At 41.4% G+C, this 21,385-nt stretch overlaps 1 protein-coding gene across 1 annotated transcript; it reads left to right on the forward strand.

Moving 5' to 3' along the window:
- Positions 1-2,904: 2,904 nt before the first annotated feature.
- LOC146632094 (arf-GAP with GTPase, ANK repeat and PH domain-containing protein 1-like) lies at positions 2,905-20,430 on the forward strand. The gene is made up of 19 exons (XM_085354059.1): positions 2,905-4,051; positions 10,473-10,531; positions 10,617-10,704; positions 11,020-11,105; positions 11,213-11,354; positions 11,434-11,568; positions 11,700-11,821; positions 12,026-12,184; positions 14,811-14,894; positions 15,165-15,269; positions 15,363-15,510; positions 16,097-16,225; positions 17,247-17,384; positions 17,517-17,576; positions 17,823-17,974; positions 18,279-18,369; positions 19,010-19,232; positions 19,422-19,722; positions 20,149-20,430. Exons 1-19 carry the CDS (start codon positions 2,905-2,907, stop codon positions 20,428-20,430), a joined length of 3,651 nt encoding a protein of 1,216 aa, XP_085210185.1.
- The last annotated feature ends 955 nt before the right edge of the window (positions 20,431-21,385 follow it).

A 21,385-nucleotide genomic window follows, 5' to 3' on the forward strand; every position in this document is an offset into this window, starting at 1 on the left:
AAAACTTTGAAAGACCTTCAGAAAGCACAGATTGCTCAAAAGCATTTTAAACTTTGCAAGAAAGTCCAGCTGCTTGGATGTGAACTATAAAGAAATGAGAGTTGGCTGAAAGACTTTTTCACAGTACTATACAATAGCAATAGGCACTAGTAAGAAATGCGTTTATAGAGTGTTTTAGACTGTTAAAAGCAATATTTAAATCCCCAGGTCTATCTTGATTTGGTTAGATGAATACATTTACATTAACAGTTAACTTTGTGCTTTTGCAGCATTCCCATTGTTAGCAAAAAGCTCTAAATGTTATCAAGGCTGAAAAATGTGAATTAAGTAAAGACATATGAATGTAATGTTTTGGCAGGTAAGCACAAAACCACATATTAAACACTGTTCTGCTTTTTAAACGTGGGTTTTAACTTTCCATGATTTCCACCTAAATGGCAACCACCTGTGGCTACAAAGAAAACACTCAAAAAACCTGAAAATTAAACAGGCATTTGAAAATAGCGCCATTATTAGCACAACTGAAATATCTGACACATACTGTATATGAGTAATAGCCATTTTTGACTTTTACGTATTAGTTAAGTATGGAAACGAATAGATATCATTCCAGATATGTGCAGAAAGCAAAGTGAACGGTTAACAAGTAAATTATAAAGTACATATCAAAAAATGAGCAACAAAAATGCCAGCGAAGATTTAAGTCGATGAGATAAGATAGGATGAGATGAGATGAGAGCCTTTATTAGTCCCAGAGTTAGCTTCAATGTGTGTGATTGTACTGCTGCTGAAAGAAACTCTACTTTTCATTATTAACTGATTATGATGCTAATATTATAATTTCAGCAGCCTTAATAAATCACAATATGTTTAGTAAATATCTTAAAACCACAAAGGCTTTAACATAACATACGGATACCCATAGGTTTTACGGCTCGATCTTCTGTTTTTAATCGAGACAACAACAACTGTGACTCTGAGGTTTAAATGTAAGTGTGAGAAGAAAGCCGTTTGCTTGATCCCTGAGTCATGTTGTTGATGCTGACAGGTTCACGATTAAGAGACAAGACAAAATAGGACCTTCTACCTGAAGGTTGTGCATTGTGTTACTTCTAAAGTATGTTTTTGTCCTTCCGCATCTTGTATCTTCTCTGATGTCTTCCACCTAACTTATCATCAATATTTGGAGTTTTCCCTCCATTTCTCCTGCTGTTACTGTAGATAGCTTCCCTCCCTCAAAAACCTATCTTCTGTTTAACATTTTCTATATCTTTCTAATTTTTTTCCCCTTTAGAAACGATCCATCCTGTACATCCTTACTTTCTCACTCAAAGAGGACATGCAGTGAGGCAGAGAGAGAAAGCAGGAGCTGCTCACAAGGAGAGCGGAGAGAAAGAGCTAGAGACAGAGCAGATGCATTGGCAGGAGTAGAGCTGAGGCTTTTTTTTCCCTCCTTCCTGTCTCTCTTTGTGTGTGTGTGTGTGTGTGTGTGTGTGTGTGTGTGTGTGTGTGTGTGTGTGTGTGTCGGCACAGATAAAAAGAAAATGTGATGAAGGTGGGCAAGGACCACCACCGCCTCACAGCAAGCTGCTCATTCCCCAGCCTGATTGCCCGAGCCGTATCCAGCGTGGATGTGGTTGTGCGGCAGGCTAACGGCGCGTAAGCAGGGGGGCTCCATGGCTCTGTGGCAGTGAGAAGAGGAGGAAAGAAGGAGGAAAAAAAGGAGGAGGGGCTGTGGTGAGCTGGTGGGCTTCCTCTGCCTCACAGACACATTTTATTGACTTGCTAATTGGATGAGGCACTCGGAGGAGAGGATGCAGTGACCGAGAGGAGCTGCTCTCCAGAGGAGGCATACATGCAGAAGAAAGCATTGCTTGGGTTGTGGAAATCGGGCTACTTTATCCCTCTTTCCTTTTTTCTTTTTTCTTTTTTTTTTTTTTTTTAGCTTTTCTCGAGACATAACAACAGATGTTTTTTCAGCATCTCTCAGTGACCCTCGCACTGTGCATACATAATTTTATGCATGACATTGTCGATCGGAGGCTCCAGCTGCCAGACGCTTCGTGACAAGTGAATGATTTCCATTTTGTTGTTCCCCTTTCACCTGTTTTCATCTTCAGTTGGAGCTCTTTTCTGTCAGCCTTGTTTGATGTGCCATTTGATATGAATGGTAATCCGGCGGCAGGATGATTTCTTCGTCAGATCAAATGTGCACGAAGCCGTGAATGGATACTCTTCAGTGGGGAGAGAAAAAAAGAAGGTATGATATGAGCAAAAGCCGAGACAAATATTGTAGTAGGGTGGCATTATACAGCTAGTATTAATATTAGCCCTATTCAAGAAATGGATCAGTCATGAATGTATAGACTGTTGCATAATTCCAGGCTGAAATCTGAGGCAGGGACACCTACTCTGTGGAAAGATATACCTTATTTAGATCCATCCATGTGTCTCTGTGTCAGATTTGCTCTGAATAAATGAATTTAAGAAGGAAAGCAAGGCAGAGAGGGAGAAGGATTATGAATGAATCAGTGGTAGAGACCAGTAGTAGTGGTGTGCATTGAAGAGGATTAATGGAGGCATTTTTTAAAAAAAAACAGTCTAGACTTGTTTCACCAGTGGGTCAGCCTTCTGAATATATTCCATAAATTTGCAATTCAAGTGTTCCTCTATTTTTTATTACTGACTTCCTGTTTTTATTAAGGTTTTAAGAGCAAACTTGGACTACTGTCAAGTGCATTAGCCCGACATCAGCCAAAATCTGCCACACATCATTTGATCAGATCTGTATTTGATTTTGTTTTTTCTTCTGGTCTTCAGTCTCATCCTGGTTGCCATGACTGAGGTGTGCAGGTCTTTTGAGGTCAGAGAGCAGGTGTCATTGCACTGAGGTCTGCTGTCCCAATGAGCAAAGCGGCCAACCCACAGAGACGCACCACCTACCTCATATCCCTCACTCTGGTGAAGGTTGAGGCTTTGCCAGAGGATGTAGCAGGAAGCCAGACGGAGGCTCTTCCAGAGGGGGAAGGGAGCCCTAAGAAGGAGGAAGAGGAGGAGAAGGAGGAGCTGAACATTACTCCTGACAGGGAGGAAGAACCTGTGTGTTTGGAAGTGGCAGAAAAAGAAAACACAGAAGTAAAAGAGGAAGTGGAACAGGTGCGGGTCAAGTATGGCAGCCCTAGTGAGAACAGAGGGAAGCCTGAGAGGAGGGATGGACACCAAAAAGACACTGTATCGGTTGGTAAGAGCAAAGACGCTTCTTTTGAACACCCACCTGTCAAGCAAATGGTTAAAGTATACGGAGGAACTACCACAGAGGGAACTGCGCGCAGAGAGGGACCTCGCTCAGATGCCTTGCGCCCTAAGACTGAGCTCTACCGGGAGCCCCCCATGCTCTTCTTAAAGGGTGAAAATGGAGCGGACTTGAGCGGTCGTTCACGTTGCAGCCTCCCCTTTTCTGTCCCATCACAGGTCAGCCCACGTCCTGAAGTCTTGATGAGATCCCACGCAGGAGGTAACTCTGCATGGAGGGAGTTCAGAGAGACCAACACAACAACCTTGTATCACTCTGCAAAGACTTTGGACAGAAGGGATAACCGCTTTGGGGACCAGTCCCCCTTAACAGCAGCTACAACCATGGGGCCTTATAGGGCGTCCTGGGCCGACAGCGATGGCAGGGGGGCGCTCATCCGTCCCGGAGCTCCCGTCAGTGGAGGATATTCAGGCATAATGACCCGGGACAGCCCTCAGGGGGAGAGATTTAAGACAGTTTCCGTTTCCTTATCCGCTACCGACATGTCCAGGGCTCAGAGAAAGCCCACAAGTCGTACCCTGGACAACAGCGACCTACATTGCCTCTCCGAGGACCTGAAGAAGGGAAAGGAGGGACAGGGAGGAACAATCCACCGTGCTCCTCCTCCTCCCCCTCGTGATCGTAAGATGCTCAAGTTCATTAGTGGGATTTTTACCAAAAGTGCAGGCGTGCCAGCCGGCGTCAACACTCCACCTCCGCTGTATCCACCTGTGGAGAGAGGTTCGAGTGAGGAGGAAGGTAAGGCAACCTCATGAATCTACTATCTCTTCATACAAATGCAAATGAAGGCTGTAAACCAGGGGTGTCAAACTCAAATACACAATGGGCCAAAATTCAAAACTGAAACAAAGTCGCGGGCTAACGTTAATATATATTGAAATATATTTATTCCTCCAGATATAAGAATGAATCTTTTCTTATGGACTCAAACACGTTTGCTGAAAAACTGAATATGGAACAAGCAAAGCTTAATACTAAACAATATATATATTAGCTGTATAATACCAGTAGGCCAGCTCTAATAGTAATTTGGTATGGCTTCGCAGGCCAAATGTAATTAGTCTGCAGGCCAAATCTGGCCCGCGGGCCAGAGTTTGACACCTATGCTGTAAACAGTAGCACACCAGCACCCCTTTATTTGACAGTCTCACTCTTCTGGACTCTTTTGACAGACCCAGACCTAAATTAACACGTGCTTAAGAATCAGAGTTTGTTGTACATGGCGAACAATATGAATGAGATCTCTGGTGTAAAAGTGGCAACAACAAAAAAATCATTTCAGATATATTTTGTTTCACCCAACAGCAGTCCCTTGGGAGGAAAAAAATTAGCCAATTAAGATGATTAGTTTATTCTGTGTAATTAAGTAGGGTCCCGTATTTATTACCCATGTATATTGCCTTCTCTGGAGTTTGTGTGGAACTAAACCCCTCAAAAAAACAAAACCGCCCCCTCTTAGTTATGCTCGAATGCGCTCGCTTATTTATTCACACGTTTAATTTATGTGAAGCACTTGGTGAAAGTTCCACGCAGACACAAGTATAGTGGAAAAAAATGCATTATCATTACTTTAGTTTGGCTTAACGATTTGTGTGAAACATCTTCTGTAATTGTTTCCTTTGCATGTTTCTCTGGGGAAATAGAAGACTTGTGTAAATAAAATAAAAAATAAAAAAAGCTAACATGAACATGTGGTACCTTTACAAGTGAGCTTTGTCACTATTGTTGTATTGCATGGTAGGTAACACCCGAAGGGCTAGAAATGTTCCAGTTACTTAAAGCTAATAGGTAACTTTTCCTATTTAGTGAGATCAGATGAAACAATTCCACTTATTCGTGGGCTCTTGGTGTATTTGAGATTAGTTTTAGGGTGGAATAATAATAAATATGTAGTCATAAACATATGAGGTGATCATGGGAGATAAGATTAGAAATGAGTGCATCAGAGGGGCAGCTCAGGTTGAGCAGTTTGGAGACAAAGTTAGAGAGGAAGGCTGAGATGGTTTTGACATGTGCAGAGGAGGGATAGTGGATAGTGCACTGCACAAAGGATGTTGAATACGGAGCTGCTAGGAGCATGAGGAAAAGAATAAGATCACAGAGAAGATTCGTGGATGCAGTGAAGGGAGGACATGCATAGGGTTGGTGTGACAGAGGAGGATGCTAGGGGTACGGAGATGAAGCAGATTATTCGCTGTGGCGACCTCTAAAGGGAGTAGCTAGAAGAAGAAGAAGAAGAAGAAGAAGAAGAAGAAGAAGAAGCAATCATAATAACATCTGAGGAAATAGCATACCTTTGAGAATTTATAAGAATTACAACGAAAAGCAAATAATGATGTTTTTGTATCTGGACATAGAAAATAAATACCTGAGTGTTTTTCTATGGATGAAGAGTATTTGTTTTTAAGGTTAAGTGGTATATGTCCTTTCAATATTCAATTACTCTTTCACGGCACAAGTGGGAAAAACACAGCTACAGTAATGAATTTGTGCTGCTAATAGAAAACTTGCTGTCCAAAAACTGGTAAAAATGAACAATTTTGATAGTTATTGCAACCATTTCACATTTTTATTCGCTGTTCTCTTTGTGTTTAGCGGTTTTGGACCTTAGAAGCAATTTAAATATATCACCTTGTTTTATTGACCAATCATCTATTTAAGATGGTAATAGATGATGAAAACAAGCTTGTTGGTAATCATTAGATTTGCAGTGTAAAAAGTAAATGTCAAGTTAATATCTTAGTTAAAAATAGAAGCTGGATCTGATGTAGGCCTGCAGGATATCTGATGGAGAGGTGATTAGAATATCAGGTCACTGTGAATTTATAAACCTATGGCAAGAGGGGGGAAATTACAGCAAACTTTCTTAGAGAAGGGGAAGAGATTCAAAGAGATTTTTAAAGTAAGAGTGTTTCAAATGTGTACAAGCTGTTCCTCTTTGGTAAAGCTGAGGCCATCACAGCAGTAAATAGCAAAGATGGGGTTTTTTCATGTGAAAATGCTGTCATGTGTCTTGAGTGCTTTGACTCTATGTTTGGGATATCAAACAAACAGAAATGTGTTCAGTGTTCATGATGCAACTCTATCAATTTTTCATTTTTTTTCTTTCTTTAAAAAAAATCTTTGACAGGGTGTGTAGGATTTGGAGTAAGCCCTGAATAATTTGTCGGGAGTAAGTGGGACATGAATAATTAAGGTTTGGGATACACAGAGCTGTGTTCATCGGCGGAGCGAGGGGAGCGGGTCCCCGCCACTTCCTGCTCTGTGCGTGGAGTTAATCAGCCTTCAAATGCAGTCCATTCATTTGTCAGCGTTATGTTGTGTCATGATGAGTCTGTAATTGCAGCTTAAAATGTCAGCGTTCTGCTGGCGGACAAACTCGGTGATTTTGATGCAGAAAATATTGGCCAACACCGGCAGAATGTGAGATGCGCGCAGTTTCGTGTTTTCAGGTGGACATCACGTCTCCATGCCTCTCACACACGTCGCTGTATCCATGAGAGACCGTTTATCGTATAGAGACCCAGGCTTGGATGGAGGCTTCTGGAAAATGGAGTTGCCATGGCAACAGCAAGCCGCGAGAGGTGCTATTTGGTCTGTGGTGTGACGCTCTTGATGGAGGGGAGTGTGGGTGCAGGTGGGGGGGATTGCCCAAAGATGGGGACGAGGGAGAGTGGAGTCGGTTTAAAGTTAGTATCTGTGTCCCCGTGGAACCAGGACGACGCTGCAGCTCGCTCCACCCAGCTCAGCGTGACCTGCCAGCTTCAGAGAGTGCGCGCGCGTGTGTGCGTGTGCAAGAAATGTCTGTGTCATTGTCTCTGGTGAGACAGTTTCCTCATCACTGTACATCTGTAAGCACTATCGCATTGTTTTTGCCCCCGCTGATGGGGATTTGTGTTGTTCCTTCAGCTTCATATTTGCACATGTGTCCTCTGTGGCTCTGTCTGTCTGTCTGCCCCTCTTTTTCTCTCTTTTTCAATGTCCATTCACCGACATCTTTCTGTCAAAGATAAAACAAAGGAAAATTCAGCCATAAAACCAGATCCAGAGCCTGTTCACTACAAAGATATGCTTTATTTATAATGCAGCGCATAAAGGCATTTAAAGGGTAAAAGAAAAGCTGCAGATAATAATAAAATTGTAAATGAATTAAAGTTTTTAAAAATCTCTTTGTTTTAAAGAATTCTTTTGGCTGCCAATTCCTCAGCCCATGGGGATATATATATATGTATATATGTATATATGTGTAGATAGATAGATAGATAGATAGATAGATAGATAGATAGATAGATAGATAGATAGATAGATAGATAGATAGATAGATAGATAGATAGATAGATAGATAGATAGATAGATCTCACTGGTATAAAGCCTGAAACTAGTTGAGGTTATTATATAATATTCCTGCTGAATCTTGCATTTCTTTCAAGACAAATGTTGCAGCTCAGATTAAGTGACTTGTGATTTATACTTCTGTAGAGTCTGGAAAAGAAATATATCCATGACCTCAGAATTAAATTAAAGGCTGAGCTACAGAGGAACAAAAATAAGAATAAGAATACATTTTAACAGTTGCCTTGGTACTCTACCTCCCACACTAATACTGCTGTCTGTGCTGCTGGTAAAGAGTTTTTATCATGTAATTTGTCCACTCTACAAAATATTATTTCAGCCTGTGACTGTAGGTTACACTGAGTGATAGAATTACACAGTACAGGATTTGGTATTATGATGACAGTTAACCAATGTACTAGGTATATTTGGCCATACTCTCGCCATCATTTATCACCGTGACAGTTTTTAATAATTCTCAGTCATCATAGTTGACTGAGAATTAATGTTCATAATGTTCTGGTGATGTTCATATCGCTAAGAGGCAGTGACAGGAAAGCAACACAAACAGCTGTTTTTGCAGGGTCTAGTCATTCCACAAAGTGTGGTTAATGTAGCAAATATATTGTTAAAAATGCAATGAAAGAAGGTGTGTTGTGTATGAAAGTTTTTCACAGACAGTTCCTTCAGGAATGAAATATAGGATGGGAGGTAAATAGTGACTCAAATAGCCACTGTCATAACCGAGGTATGCAGAAGAGCATCTCAAATCTTGAAGCAGATGGGCTACAGCAGCAGAAGAACACACCTGGTGCCAATCCTGTCAGCTAAGAACAGGGAATTGAGATTATAATTCACAGTGGCTCATCAACATTTTGAACAAAAATAGATGCCTAGTAACTAAGTGAACACATTTTCTGTACAATAACAACGTTAACAGACGGAGGATTTAGTGCGCTCATCTCTAGAGTCCGACGTCTGCCGCAAGTTTAAAATGATGCTGATTATGAGTTAGCTATCATAAAGAGACATTTACTTTCTGACTCCTCTCCTCCTCTAAACTGATTTCAACAAACTGTGTACACCCAGAGTCAGCCCTCAAGATTGTTTTCATACAAGGAAAATCTCCAGTGCAGTAAATCTGTGTGTTCCTTGAGTCCAGTGTTAGAGGATTACTCAACAAAACATTATTTCGCAGAATGCTGCATGAGCATACGTGTTTCTACAAATAATTCTGAAACACTGTGACTTATATTTGACTCAAATCTTAACCCACTTTAGGTTATTTGACTTTCTTATGCAAACGATCTTCCATCACAAGCCTTTTGAATCAGGTTTCATCTTCTCGATACCACAGAGCACCGAGTGGCATACTCGGTCTTGTTTCAGTTGACACTGACTTCTATAAAATTCATGAAATGAGGGGAACTGCACAGGGAATAAAATGAATTATCTCACTCCAGCTGGCTCATATCTCTTTTCTTTTTCTTCTTTTAGTCTTCGAGGGTGAATAAAAGAATTAATGGCTCGTTAAGGTTGGTTTTGCCAGTTAACCACAGTAAGAGGGAGAAAAGAAGGTGGTTTAACAATGTTAGGGTAAAGTAAAGATACCTGCCATGCTGGCTAACTCGTATAGACTTGCCCATTTGTACACTTGATTTAATTTTCTGGGTGCTCACAGTTGGGGGAGTGACAGCCTCTTTGAGCTCAGAGGGTGGATGGGGGCGCTTGAACATTAATGCTGCTCACTGTGTTGGATCCACAGATAGTTAGGCCAAACCTGGCCAGCAATCATACTACTGCTAAGTGTTTTTGGGACATTGTGTGTGTTTTAGAAACTCAAGGTTTATTATTATAGTTTTCTGCTTTATCCTGACTCTGAACTGAATCCAGTGACTGTTTTAGACCGTAACAATGCTGGAGACACTTAAAGTCATATTTTATTTTTTTTATTTTTATTTCAAATGAGGCTAACTAACTGTGGTTTTCACTCATCATCAAAAGCAACTTCATGGTTGCTAAGTCTGCTGTAAAATGTTACCAAGGGTTGAATTGTTGTGTTAAAGGGTTGAGTAGAGCTATTTTGCATAAAAATAGCAAGAATATGTTTAAATATAAATCTATATTTTAAGTCAAATTATTTATTTAGGGGGCAGTACAGTAATGCAGTGGTTAGCATCACCTCACAACAAGAAGGTCTTGGCTTTGAATCCATCGGCCAGCCGAGTGCTCCCTCTGCGTGGAGTCTAAATGTTTTCTCCGAAGACTCCGGCTTCCTCTCGCGATCCAGAATGTTAGGTTTACCAACGACTCTAAATTAGCCATGGGCGTGAATATGAGCGGTACTGGTTGCCTCCATGATCTCTCCATGATAACCGTGTGACATACTGCCAGCCTGTCCACGGTGTACCCTGCCTCTTGCCCGATGACAGCTAGGATAGGCTCCAGCCCCCATGCAACCCTGACTTGGGTAAGATAAAGGTCAGGGGTGGATGAATAATGTATTTATACTAAATCCTACCGAACTGACTCCAGATCAGCACATACACCCCTATAAAAACTATCAACTTAGAATATTGGGCCTGTTTTTAGGCTAGTTTTTATTAGTCACTGGGCTGCCTGCGTCTCACACAAACCCCTCAAAAATGAATGTGAGGAGCAATACCACCCAAAATAGCACATAGACTCAAAGCAGAGGAATACCCAAGTGCTTTATGTCCTATATCACGTTATATATATTTGTTTGTTTTTGTTCCTGTGTTTCAACTCAACTTTTCACCGATGAATCCCGTCTTCCTCTGTTTTTGCTCCGAACGTTTGCCCTCAGTTGTATGCACCAGCAGTCAAGAATGGACGATGAGCCAAACTGTGCAAGAGCTACATCTGGTAAGCAGGAGACTATAGTTTTTACAAATCAGTTTGTGGATTTAATATTGAATTTATCATTTCTCTCTCTGTCTCTGCTCTTCAGGGTGTTTTGGGTGGTCTGTGCAGTGGGAAGTCTGCTCTGGTCCACAGACATTTAACTGGAAGTTACCTCCCACTGGAGAACTCAGAAGGTTGGTTTAACATCTCCACCCATTAAGAGCAGAGCTTTGTGAATTCAGTTCAGATTGATTTGGTTTAACTTATATAGTTGACAACAACAGTCATCTCAACTCTAAAATGTAAGGTAAAGGCTGAACACTATTAAAGTCAGATCTCCGACAAGCGACACCTGAGTCTCCTCCAGCAGATGGATGCTGGCTGTTTCTGATTTAGATGATCCAGGATCATTCTTTTAATCACTTTAATCACAATTTTAGTGCTGTAAATATCAAATGAGTTATTATGTAAAAGCTTTAAAAACATTTGTTTGTTCCAATATTTGCCAGGACGCCAGTATATTAAGGATGTGCTAGTTGATGGTCAGAGCCATCTGCTGATAATCAGAGAAGAGACAGAACTCCCGGATCCTCAGGTGGGTGGAGAATCGAGCTGAACTTGTTTGAGGGCTTATTTTTAATAAGAGTAAGTATTTCTTCCCTCTTGTACTTTTTGACTGCTATTATTTTTCCCTTTTGTTAGTTTGCAAGTTGGGTGGACGCAGTAATCTTGGTCTTCAGTTTGGAAAATGAGGCCAGCTTCCAGGAAGTTTACAAAATCTATCACCAGCTTGCAATCCATCGGCCCGTAACTGAGATCGCTTTCATAGTCGTCGGCACTCAGGGTAAGATGCTCACGCTCAGCATCTGTGCTTCCTTTATAATGAACTCTCGTTGTAGTTGGGTGATTTTTGCTTATTCCAGATAAGATCAGCAGCACCAACCCCAGAGTGATAGATGATGCCAGGGCCAGACAGCTCTGCTCAGACGTGCGGCGCTGCACTTACTATGAAACCTGTGCGACGTACGGCCTCAATGTGAACAGAGTCTTCACGGATGGTATGTACGTCCGTCATATCCAGAACCATATGGTGTGTGGTGCTGTAGAGGATGGACAAATATGAATTTTATTGGGGACTAATGTTTCATTTTTTAATTTAACTTCTGGGTTTGTTTGTTTTTTGCCACAGCTGCTCAGAAGATCATGGCAGCTAAGAAACAAGCTGCCCTACTGGCTTCTTGTAAATCTCTTCCCAATTCTCCCAGCCACTCTGGAGGCTCCACCCCAGTCTCCGGTGTCTTTCCAGGACAGGTAAAACCAGCACCTTACCTGTTGTCCATAAGAAGCAGCTTTTGTTACTCTATTTTCTGTATTTCATTTTGCTGTCAGGCTATTTTTAAAGTGTGCATGCTGTTGTATCAGGCTTAGCTATTTGCTCCTTCTGCTCAATTATCACTTCATCTCCTCAGTCCTCCTCCTGTTCCTGTTTTTTTCCCTCTCTCTCCCTCTCTTTAGGCGAGTAACGGTGGGCAGAGCAGCGACTACTCGTCCTCACTTCCCTCCACTCCTGTGATCAGTCACAAAGAGATTGGCAGAACACTGAGAGGGGAGAAGCAGGACGGTACTACACCTGTCTTGGTCCGTAGCGTCCGAAGACGCACCACGAGATTTGCGGTAAACTTTACTCAGTGCAAGCTCCAATCATGCTTAGAGACCCTTTTGCATTTTTACTGTCAATCTTCTTTCCTCCACTTTTTTTCTTACTCCAAGCCAACCCTTTGGTAGGTTTCCATGTTTAGAAAATGAGCTGTAAACACTTGGCAGGACAAACCAAACCCAATGCAGGAACATACTTGTGGTCTTAAGTTATATAATACAGACAGCTAATTAAGCTGAAGTGACCCTACATTAACTACAGCGTGCTAAATTATCAGCTAACTGTAGGCACAAGCTGCGTCCAGTGATGCAAAATAATTCCAGTAAAATTGTTTTCCTCATCAAAGCTGAAGCACTGACTTCTTTGTTTTTCTGTTTGTGGAATTAAGAAATTCAGGTAACTATGCAGCAAATTATTACTTGACATCGGCTCGGTCACATTGGAAAAGCTTAGTGGTTCAAAATATAATTTTGATGATGCTGAAAGTTTGTTGCATGCTTTAGATAAGTACTGGGCAAAAGTCTTGAGCCATTCCTCATTTCCTTATATTTTGCTTCCAAGTAGCCAGGATTTGTAGCAGTTGCTTTGAGTAATAGTTCTCCAGGGTTTCTGAAGTTTTTCTCAAGGGATTTTCAGAGAAATGTGTTTTTTGTTTGTTTTTTGACACTTTCTTAGTACATATTTTAAACTTATCTTTAGCCACTTTGTTACTAACAAGCTGTTTCAAAAAAGTAATGATCCCAAACACACAATGGATCACCATCATTCAGAGCCCGGACCTGAACATTATTAAAGTAGTGTGAGCTCAAACTGACAGACAACAAAACAAAAGGCAGCCAACATCCAACGGGGAGCTTTTAATGTCCGTCAAGAAGCCTGGAGAACTATTCCTGAAGACTACTTATAGAAATTAGAAGAAAACTTGCCTAAGAGAGTTTAAACTGTGCTAAAGAATACATATCATGCCATACCATATTTCCATTTATATTTGTATATCACTGCATCTTTTTCTCATTTTCCACCCTTTATTTTGAAATATAGAGACATGAGGGATGGCTGAACACTTTTCCACATCATTGCAATAATATAGAGCAGAGTAATATAGAGATAGGTGGGGCTAACAGTCAAAGACAATACACTGGCAGAGACATGTTGTCATGTTCCTGGGTCTGTTGACCCAGCGTTTTAAGTTTTAGTTTATTTGGATGTTGTTTATGTTTAAGTTCATTAGATTAGCGAAGTTCATTTGGTTATTAGACTCCTTGTGTTTTCTTCCCCTGTATTTAAGTTTCCCTCACCCTTTGTGTTTCATGCTGCGTGTCTTATGTTATCAAGTTTGTATTATCATGTCTGTCTCATGTTTCCTGTTTTATTTTGAAGGAGTCGTGTGTTCTTTGTTCATTGTATGTTTCAATATATGTTTCACTTCCCCTGTCCTGTCATTAGGCTCATGTCAGTCAGCTGTTCCTCCATGTGTTCACACTTCCCCTAATCACCTCCTGTGTATTTAAGTCCTCTGTTTTCAGTGTCTCATTGTCAGGTCGTCTGTTGTCCACGCCATGCTTCCCATCCCATGCCATCCCATGCCATCCCATGCCATCCCATGCCATGCCATGCCATGCCATGCCATGCCATGCCATGCCATGCCATGCCATGCCATGCTTCCAAGTTTCATGTCTAGGTTTTTCTTGTTGTTTGTTTAGTTCTCCCAGTTTAGGTTAATGTTAGTTTTACTTTAGTTTGCCTTGCCCTTTGTTTGTACCTTTTTTACCAGCCATATTAAATGACTTGCTTTTTGTTAACATTCAAGTTTTGTTCCCTGTTCCTTGGAGTCTGCATTTTGGGTCCACTCTTCACAATATATACAGTCTGCCTCCACCAGACTCTGACACATGTACTGTAATATCCATTACAAACATTGCATATTTGTAATGTCTATTATGTCTATAATGTAATTATAATATTATATTCACTTGGGGTTTTGTTGAATGCTGTGAAAATTCAGCCTTATGGGAAAAACAATCTGAAATGTCATTAAAAACCTGCATTAACAAATATTTGCATCACCTTGGAGACCTACTCATCTGGCTGACTCAACATTTGAATCTAATAATTAATGCTTATGTTTAATCACATGGATCATACTGGCTTTTAAGCTGCTAAATGCACCACATATATAGAAATCCTTCACTCATTTTGTCAGTGTTTTTTTACACTGGGCAGGCAGTTTATTCAGAGGATTATCAGAACAGCAGCCTCCTGTGTCTGGGGCTGAAGTTGATTATAGTGAACCAGAAGAGTAAAGCTGTGGGTCAGAAAAGCTAAACAGTGGTCTTACAGACGCCATACAGATGAGGAAAACTACAGAATTAGGGTGGTAATTCTCTCTGCGTTTATTGCTATAAGTGACCAGAGCTGTAAGCATTTGATTAGACACTTGCATAAAAATACAGATTAATGCAGCTTCATGTAAAGCTACAGACAATTATTCTGAACCAGTTGCTATAAATACACACTTATAAGCCAGCTTTTACAGCCAGCAGAAACTTTCCAGCAGAAGCTCTGGGAAATATAAATTAAAATCAGCAGTAAGCTGCCCATTCCTGCCTGATGCAGTTATTGTCCATCCTTCCCTTCCTTTAGGGCCGGAGAGGCAGCGACTCAAACAGAAGGAGCGCAGACTTTAAGGGCGATCTGGGCAGCGGGCGCTCCATTCCCATCAAACAGGTAGGGCACCGATTTGCACTTGATACAGAAACAAATATGATGTATCAGATGACCCTCAGCAGAGGACATCTCACCAGCAGTCACTTCAGACGTGTGAAGCCAATTTCATCGTGTGGCGTGATGAAGTGCTGTGAGCTCCCATTCTGCCCTGATGAATAGTTAGTGGGTGTTTTTGGCAGCCAGCTTTCATTATGCTGCCGTAATATGTGAAATGAACACTTGAGACATTAGTAATAAATTGACAGTCTTCTGTGTTGTCGCCTCTGTAAGGGCATCTTGCTGAAGCGCAGTGGGAACTCGCTCAACAAAGAGTGGAAGAAGAAGTATGTGACATTGTCCAATGATGGCATACTGTCCTATCACTCCAGTGTCAATGTGAGTCGGCGTGTTAACAGAGCGCTCCAGAGCATTATGCTGCTGAAAGCACGACTGATGTTTGATGGTAATGGCTGATGTCTGGTTTGGCAGGACTACATGCTGAATGCCCCCGGGAAAGAGATGGACCTGCTGCGAGTGACAGTGAAGGTGCCGGGAAAGCGGCCGCCTCGCGCCATCCCTGCCTGCGCCCCCCCAGCTGGGCTTAACGGACGGGTCAAAGACGTTCAAGGAGCTGAGGGTAAAGATGTTCTCTATGGTACACAAAAGAGGGAAAAATCTTTAGACGTCTCACAATAGCTAAACCTTATATACCGTATATTTAAATAAACCTCGTGTAAATTAATTATGTCATCTAAAGTTACTGTGATATTGAACAGATTTTGGTCTGGCTAATCTAAGAAGCTCAAGATTTTAAATCTCCATGCTGGTACTTTTCTCTGTGGAGCTGATAAGATGAAATATTTTACCTGATGACCTTTTTCTATTAGAGACAGTGATAAAAAAAAAAATGTAGATATGTAGAAAAGAAGGCTGCAGAACTGCTTTGTACGTATTGTTCTTGGTATTTTAAGACGGTTGTAAATGGAGGGGTCAAGCATTTGTGCAAACGGGGGGAAATTGCAGCAGGCTGTGAAACCTCTGCAAGACTACAAAACAGCATCATAAGGAATTTTGCAAGTGCTTTAAGAGTGTGTGGGGAAACTAAATCAGTAATGCATGCAAGTGTCAGAAAGCGTCACTGTTTGTTTTCACATTTAGTGTTTGACTAAATTGCTTTATTATTAAGTATGTGGTTGTTTATATGGTTGCTACTCTTCCTGTAGTCCCAATGAGTGCAAGCAGTCTCCTGCAAGTTGAGGAGATGGAGGGGCTGGGTGGTGCCCTGTTCCTGAGGGGTAACAGAGGTGTGCAGCGATGTCCTTCCACACTATCTAACCACGCTCAAAGCATTGGTGAGTATGGGACTAAAAACATGTAAGACAGTGAAATTTCTGAAATGTAACAAAAACAAAATGTTATTAAAAATGTTTCAAAACTACGAAGACAGCGTGGCTGTGATCTTTGAGCCCTCACTGCATGGGTTCAGCAACACTTCACAGCACACTGTCATTAACGTCGCCTCCACAAATGCAAGAAAAATCTTTACTTTGCAGAGAAAGAAAAACATTCTTTAAAAAAATTAGGAAGGCTGTCACCTTTTCAGGCCACAAGCTCATTTAGGCTAGACTGAGAAAAAGTAGGAAACTATTCTGTGGACCATCCAGTCACAATTTGAAATTATTTTTGGGTGGCATGGTTACTGCATCCTCCCAGCTACAGAGAAGAGGGACCATCCAGCTTGGTATCAGCATACAGTCCAGAAGCCAGCATCCATAAAGGCGTGGCACGATATTTGTGCATTTGGCCTGAAAGACGTACAAAGGGTTTGTTCCCATGCAGATGATGTCATTTTCGGGAAATGTCTTGCTTTTTTTTTCAGCATGACAAAACATTCCTCACCATCTGCAGCTGTGTGGCTCCACAGCAAAAGAGCTCAGGTGCCGCCTGCAGTATTGAAAGCGAATTTAACAATATGAAAAGAAAAACATGACAAATGAGGCCCTGAAATATTGAGCAGCTGAAATAGTATTTTGAGCTAGGATGGGAAAATATTTCTCTTTTAAAACAACAACAACATTTGTTTCACTTAGTTCTCATAAGCCCAGAGTTGATGCAACACAGTGGTAAACATGTCCCTGCACCAACCTTTTAAAAAGGTGTTGCTGATATCAAATTTAAAACGAGCACCTATTAAAAAAAACAACATAGAAAAACCTTAAAATCTCTCAGTTTCAGCATTTGATTTTTTTTTTTTTACTATTTCCACCAATTTGTGAATGATTGCATTCTGTGTATAAGTCATACAGTGTCCTGCTTTTTCGGAAACAGGGTTGTAGTAATTTTACGTTTGTTATCCTGTCTGCTCGTTACAAGACTCTGCAGTTGAGGGCATCTCGAGCTCTTCCTCTACCAAAGACGTAGGTTCTGCCTCCCCTGTCACGGACAGAAAAAAGCATCGCAGAAAGAAGAGCATGAATCAGAAAGGAGATGCCACCGCCGGCCAAGCAGATGGTAAATGATTACAAGCTTCAAATATGTTTTCATAGGCACCGATCGGGATGTTTCTAATGATATTTGTAGCTTTACTACACATGACGAAGACTTTGTGTTTTTCGCTGATATTTTCTCTCTTCTCTTATGCAGCTAAGCGCAAAATGTGGAAACTCAAAAGCTTTGGTAGCTTAAGAAACGTAAGCAAGACAGGTAATATAAATCAGCTGCGCTGCCTCCACACATGCCAGGCTATCACATTAAGAGTCAAGTTTCTAATTTAAAATATTGACAATTAATCAATTAAATCCTGCAGATCAGCAGCATAAAACTAAACCTTGCTTATGCACAACTGTGATCCTGAAGTGATGTTAATAACCTACTGCTCAAATTTCTGCATCCAGAAATCATTAAAAAAAAAAAAATCTGAGCTCTGTGTTATTGTCTTTCTTGTCTCAGACGAGGATAACTTTGACTTCCTCGTTGTGTCGAGCACTGGTCAGACGTGGCATTTTGAAGCACAAAGTGTAGAAGAGAGGGACTCCTGGGTCCAAGCCATCGAGAACCAGATCCTGGCCAGCCTGCAGCTGTGTGAAAGCAGCAAAAACAAGGCAAGAAACGACAGGAAAACATTCACTCTCTGACACACAGCAATCTAGTTTTTCATTCATTCATTTTATTGCCAGTGACAAATGGTAAATATTACAGACTTCCTGCAGATAAAAAGCTCCTTGAGAAAAAACAAGAACAGTGATTTTTTTTTTTAAAGATCCACCCTAAGTTGTTTTTTTTTTCTTTCTGTTACTGTCAGTACAATGACTGCGGTCATTCATCACTTTTTTCTTTGCAGAAATAGATTTAAACAGGAGAGTTCATACAAGTTCATTTATTCTGGTTACTGTTTGCCTCTCACAGGCTCGAAGGAACAGCCAGAGTGATGCAGTGGCTCTGCAGGCGATACGCAATGCAAAGGGCAACAACTTCTGTGTGGACTGTGACGCTCCCAGTAAGTCATGCTTGCCTATTTCATCCCTAATTTGACTGCTCTGTTTGCTTTCACGTTTGGAAGTTTTAATCAGAGCCGAGACCTCTTTTGTTGTTGGTGTAAGAAGCTGCATAGAGCGAGGAGAAAATAATTTGCTGCGGACTTGAACTTCTTTGTGTTCAGACTCTAGAACAAATGTGGACAATCACCGTGGAAAATGGGTATGACCCTCCTCCATCTGACAGTCTGAAAATAGCTTTCCGTGCCTTAGAGCGTTCAAAGCGGGGTACTTTTAACTTTTAAATTGGTATTTAGCATATTTGAAAACAGTCATTCATCCGCATGCTATGAGATAAGACAATGGAGTGTGAATGCAAATATTTTTACTGTATGTGCCTTTGTGTGGTATTTTTCACATCCCACACGTACCACATTTTTCATATGATCTCTGTATTGTTTGAGGGCCAGATAAAGAATTTTGATGACTTATCAGATCTAAATTAAATTTAATGCTGAGGTTTTTTTTATGCTGATTTCTCAGACTCTTCTGTTGTGCACCATGGCCGATCGGGCGCATTTTAGTGGCACGCAGCCAAATGAAATTGGTAGACTGTCAGTTTCAAATGAAGTTAATTTGTTGTGTGCACGCTCCCTCTTCAAGATCCGACCTGGGCCAGTCTGAATCTGGGCGCTCTCATATGCATCGAGTGTTCCGGCATCCACAGAAACCTGGGGACTCACCTGTCACGGGTTCGCTCTCTGGCGCTGGATGATTTGCCACGAGAGCTGACGCTGGTTCTCAGTGCTATCGGCAACCACATGGTCAACAGTATATGGGAGGCACGCACAATGGGCCACCGTAAACCAGCACCCGATGCTACACGGTAAGGACAAATCATCTTTATATATATATATATATATATATATATATATATATATACACAAGTTTTCTTTTTTTACAGTATGGACACATGAGCTGTGCAGCTCTTTCTCTGAGTCCACTGGAAAGTCCAGTGCTGTCATCTGTCAGCTGTAAATGCTGATGACTCACTTGTTTCTCTGTCCTTGTCTAGAGAGGAGCGGGAATCGTGGATAAGAGCCAAATACGAGCAGAAACTGTTTGTGGCGCCGTTGCCTCCTCCTACGAGCGAGGGCCCAGACATCACTCTATCTGGCCGTCTTCTGTTGGCAGTGATGGAGCACAATCTCCCCAAGCTGCTGCTACTTTTGGCCCACTGCACTAAGGAGGACATTAATGCCCCTCTCAGCCTGGCACGCTCCTCCCGGTCGCTCTTAGCTCTGCGGCTGCCCGCTTCCCCCCTGCTCGCTGCCTGTCAGCAGGCTGATGTGGTGATGACGCAGCTTCTAATTTGGGTTTGTTTCCCTTTGTCTCTCTTTTTTTTATCTTACACTGGTCCAGCTACGAAGCAGGTATTCTCAAAAATATATAGGGATGTTGCTGCAGTGGAGGTACTTGGTTAGGTAATGATTATAAATTTCTTCATCACAGCAAACCATTTTGTAGAGCTGTGCAAAAATGGTAAAATTACCTCCTCTGAGTCGTTCACTCAGCAAAGAACAAAAGTGGTCTAAATAGATGACTCAGCAGACAACTGAAGGTGATCTAAATGTCTGAAAGGTACAAAAGCTCTCTTAATCGCACCTTTCTGACATCATTTAGGGCAATCCTGTTCAGGCTTAACTTTTTTCCTACACATTCTAAAACTTCCTTGAAGTGTGGAGGATGGGATTATTACATAATCTAATCCACTTTGCTTTCTTCTCTTTTCCCGCCTGCAGTATGGCTGCGATGTTCGGTATCGGGATGCTCAAGGCCAGACAGCGTTGGCTCTGGCTCACAGCGCTGGCAGCCAAGAGTGTGTCGACATCTTGCTCCAGCACGGATGCCCGAACGAGCCGCCCCCATCCGTCGCCGCGACAGTCGGTTTCGCAGCGGCAGCCACATCCAGCTTCCCTGTTGCCATGACACCAAGCCTGACGGTTGCCACGACACTCAAGATCTCGCACAAGAGCGGCGGCACAAGCTTGAGTTACAGCACCTCCAGAAGAGCAGTGTCATAACCGAAATGTGGTGTGGCATAAAGCCTGTGCGTCAGAGTGTGTTAGAGTATATGTTTGTGTGTGTGAGTTTGTCACTTTACCCTCATAGTGTCATTGCGCGTCCACACAGGCCAGCGGGACTGATGGACATGTTGCCAGATGTTGCACTCGTAGAGCCAGATGAGGTTCTAAAAGGTGTCTGTGTGTGTATCAGGAGTGTAAACTGTGAATCACACAGCCACATGCAATCTGCTTGAACGATTTAACCAAAAAAAAAGGCAAAGTCTTCTCATTACGCTTTACAAGTGACGGTAAGGTAAAAGGAATACGACATCCTCTGCCTCTGCATTCAGGTTTAAAGGAATGTATTTATCCCGTATGGAGGACTGAAAGTGCCAAAATAAAAATAAGCGCATAAATGACAAAATGTATATAGATGAAATACAATTAAAATTATATTAAAATTAATATAAGCAAAGGTTAATTTATAAAATGTGACAGGCTGATATAGCATCTTCAGTTCTTCAATGATCTCCCTAGGCAGTTTTTTCTGTTGTCAGACTGGCATTTATTAACCAATTGACAAAAAGCTGATCCCACTTTAACTGAGGCAATTGTAGAAATAAATACAAAATAAGGGAAATATACAGAAATAAATAGAAGGGGGATTAGGTTGCAAAGGGAAAAAATGTAAAATAAATAAAATTTAAATTTATTTATTTAAATGTATTCTTACTTTTTTTTTATTTTGGCACTTATAGTCCTCCATAGTTATATCAGATTGTATGATTCACGTTTCAGAATGCAGTCAGTGTTCAACTTTATTCTCCACTCCATTAAAAATGGCCTCAAAGAAGCTTATCAGAGTATCTCCAGGCCAGACGTAAAGAGCTGCAATAAATTTTAAGATTTGAGGGGCATCTTGAATTTCTAGCGTTAAAGATCGCAACAGTTTTTCATTTGGACTGTGAATGTG

This window comes from Diplotaxodon limnothrissa, linkage group LG5, assembly GCF_057381915.1.
Source record: "Diplotaxodon limnothrissa isolate DT_005_m linkage group LG5, D_limnothrissa_male_GT1.1, whole genome shotgun sequence".
In the NCBI taxonomy this organism is placed as follows: Eukaryota; Metazoa; Chordata; class Actinopteri; order Cichliformes; family Cichlidae; genus Diplotaxodon; species Diplotaxodon limnothrissa.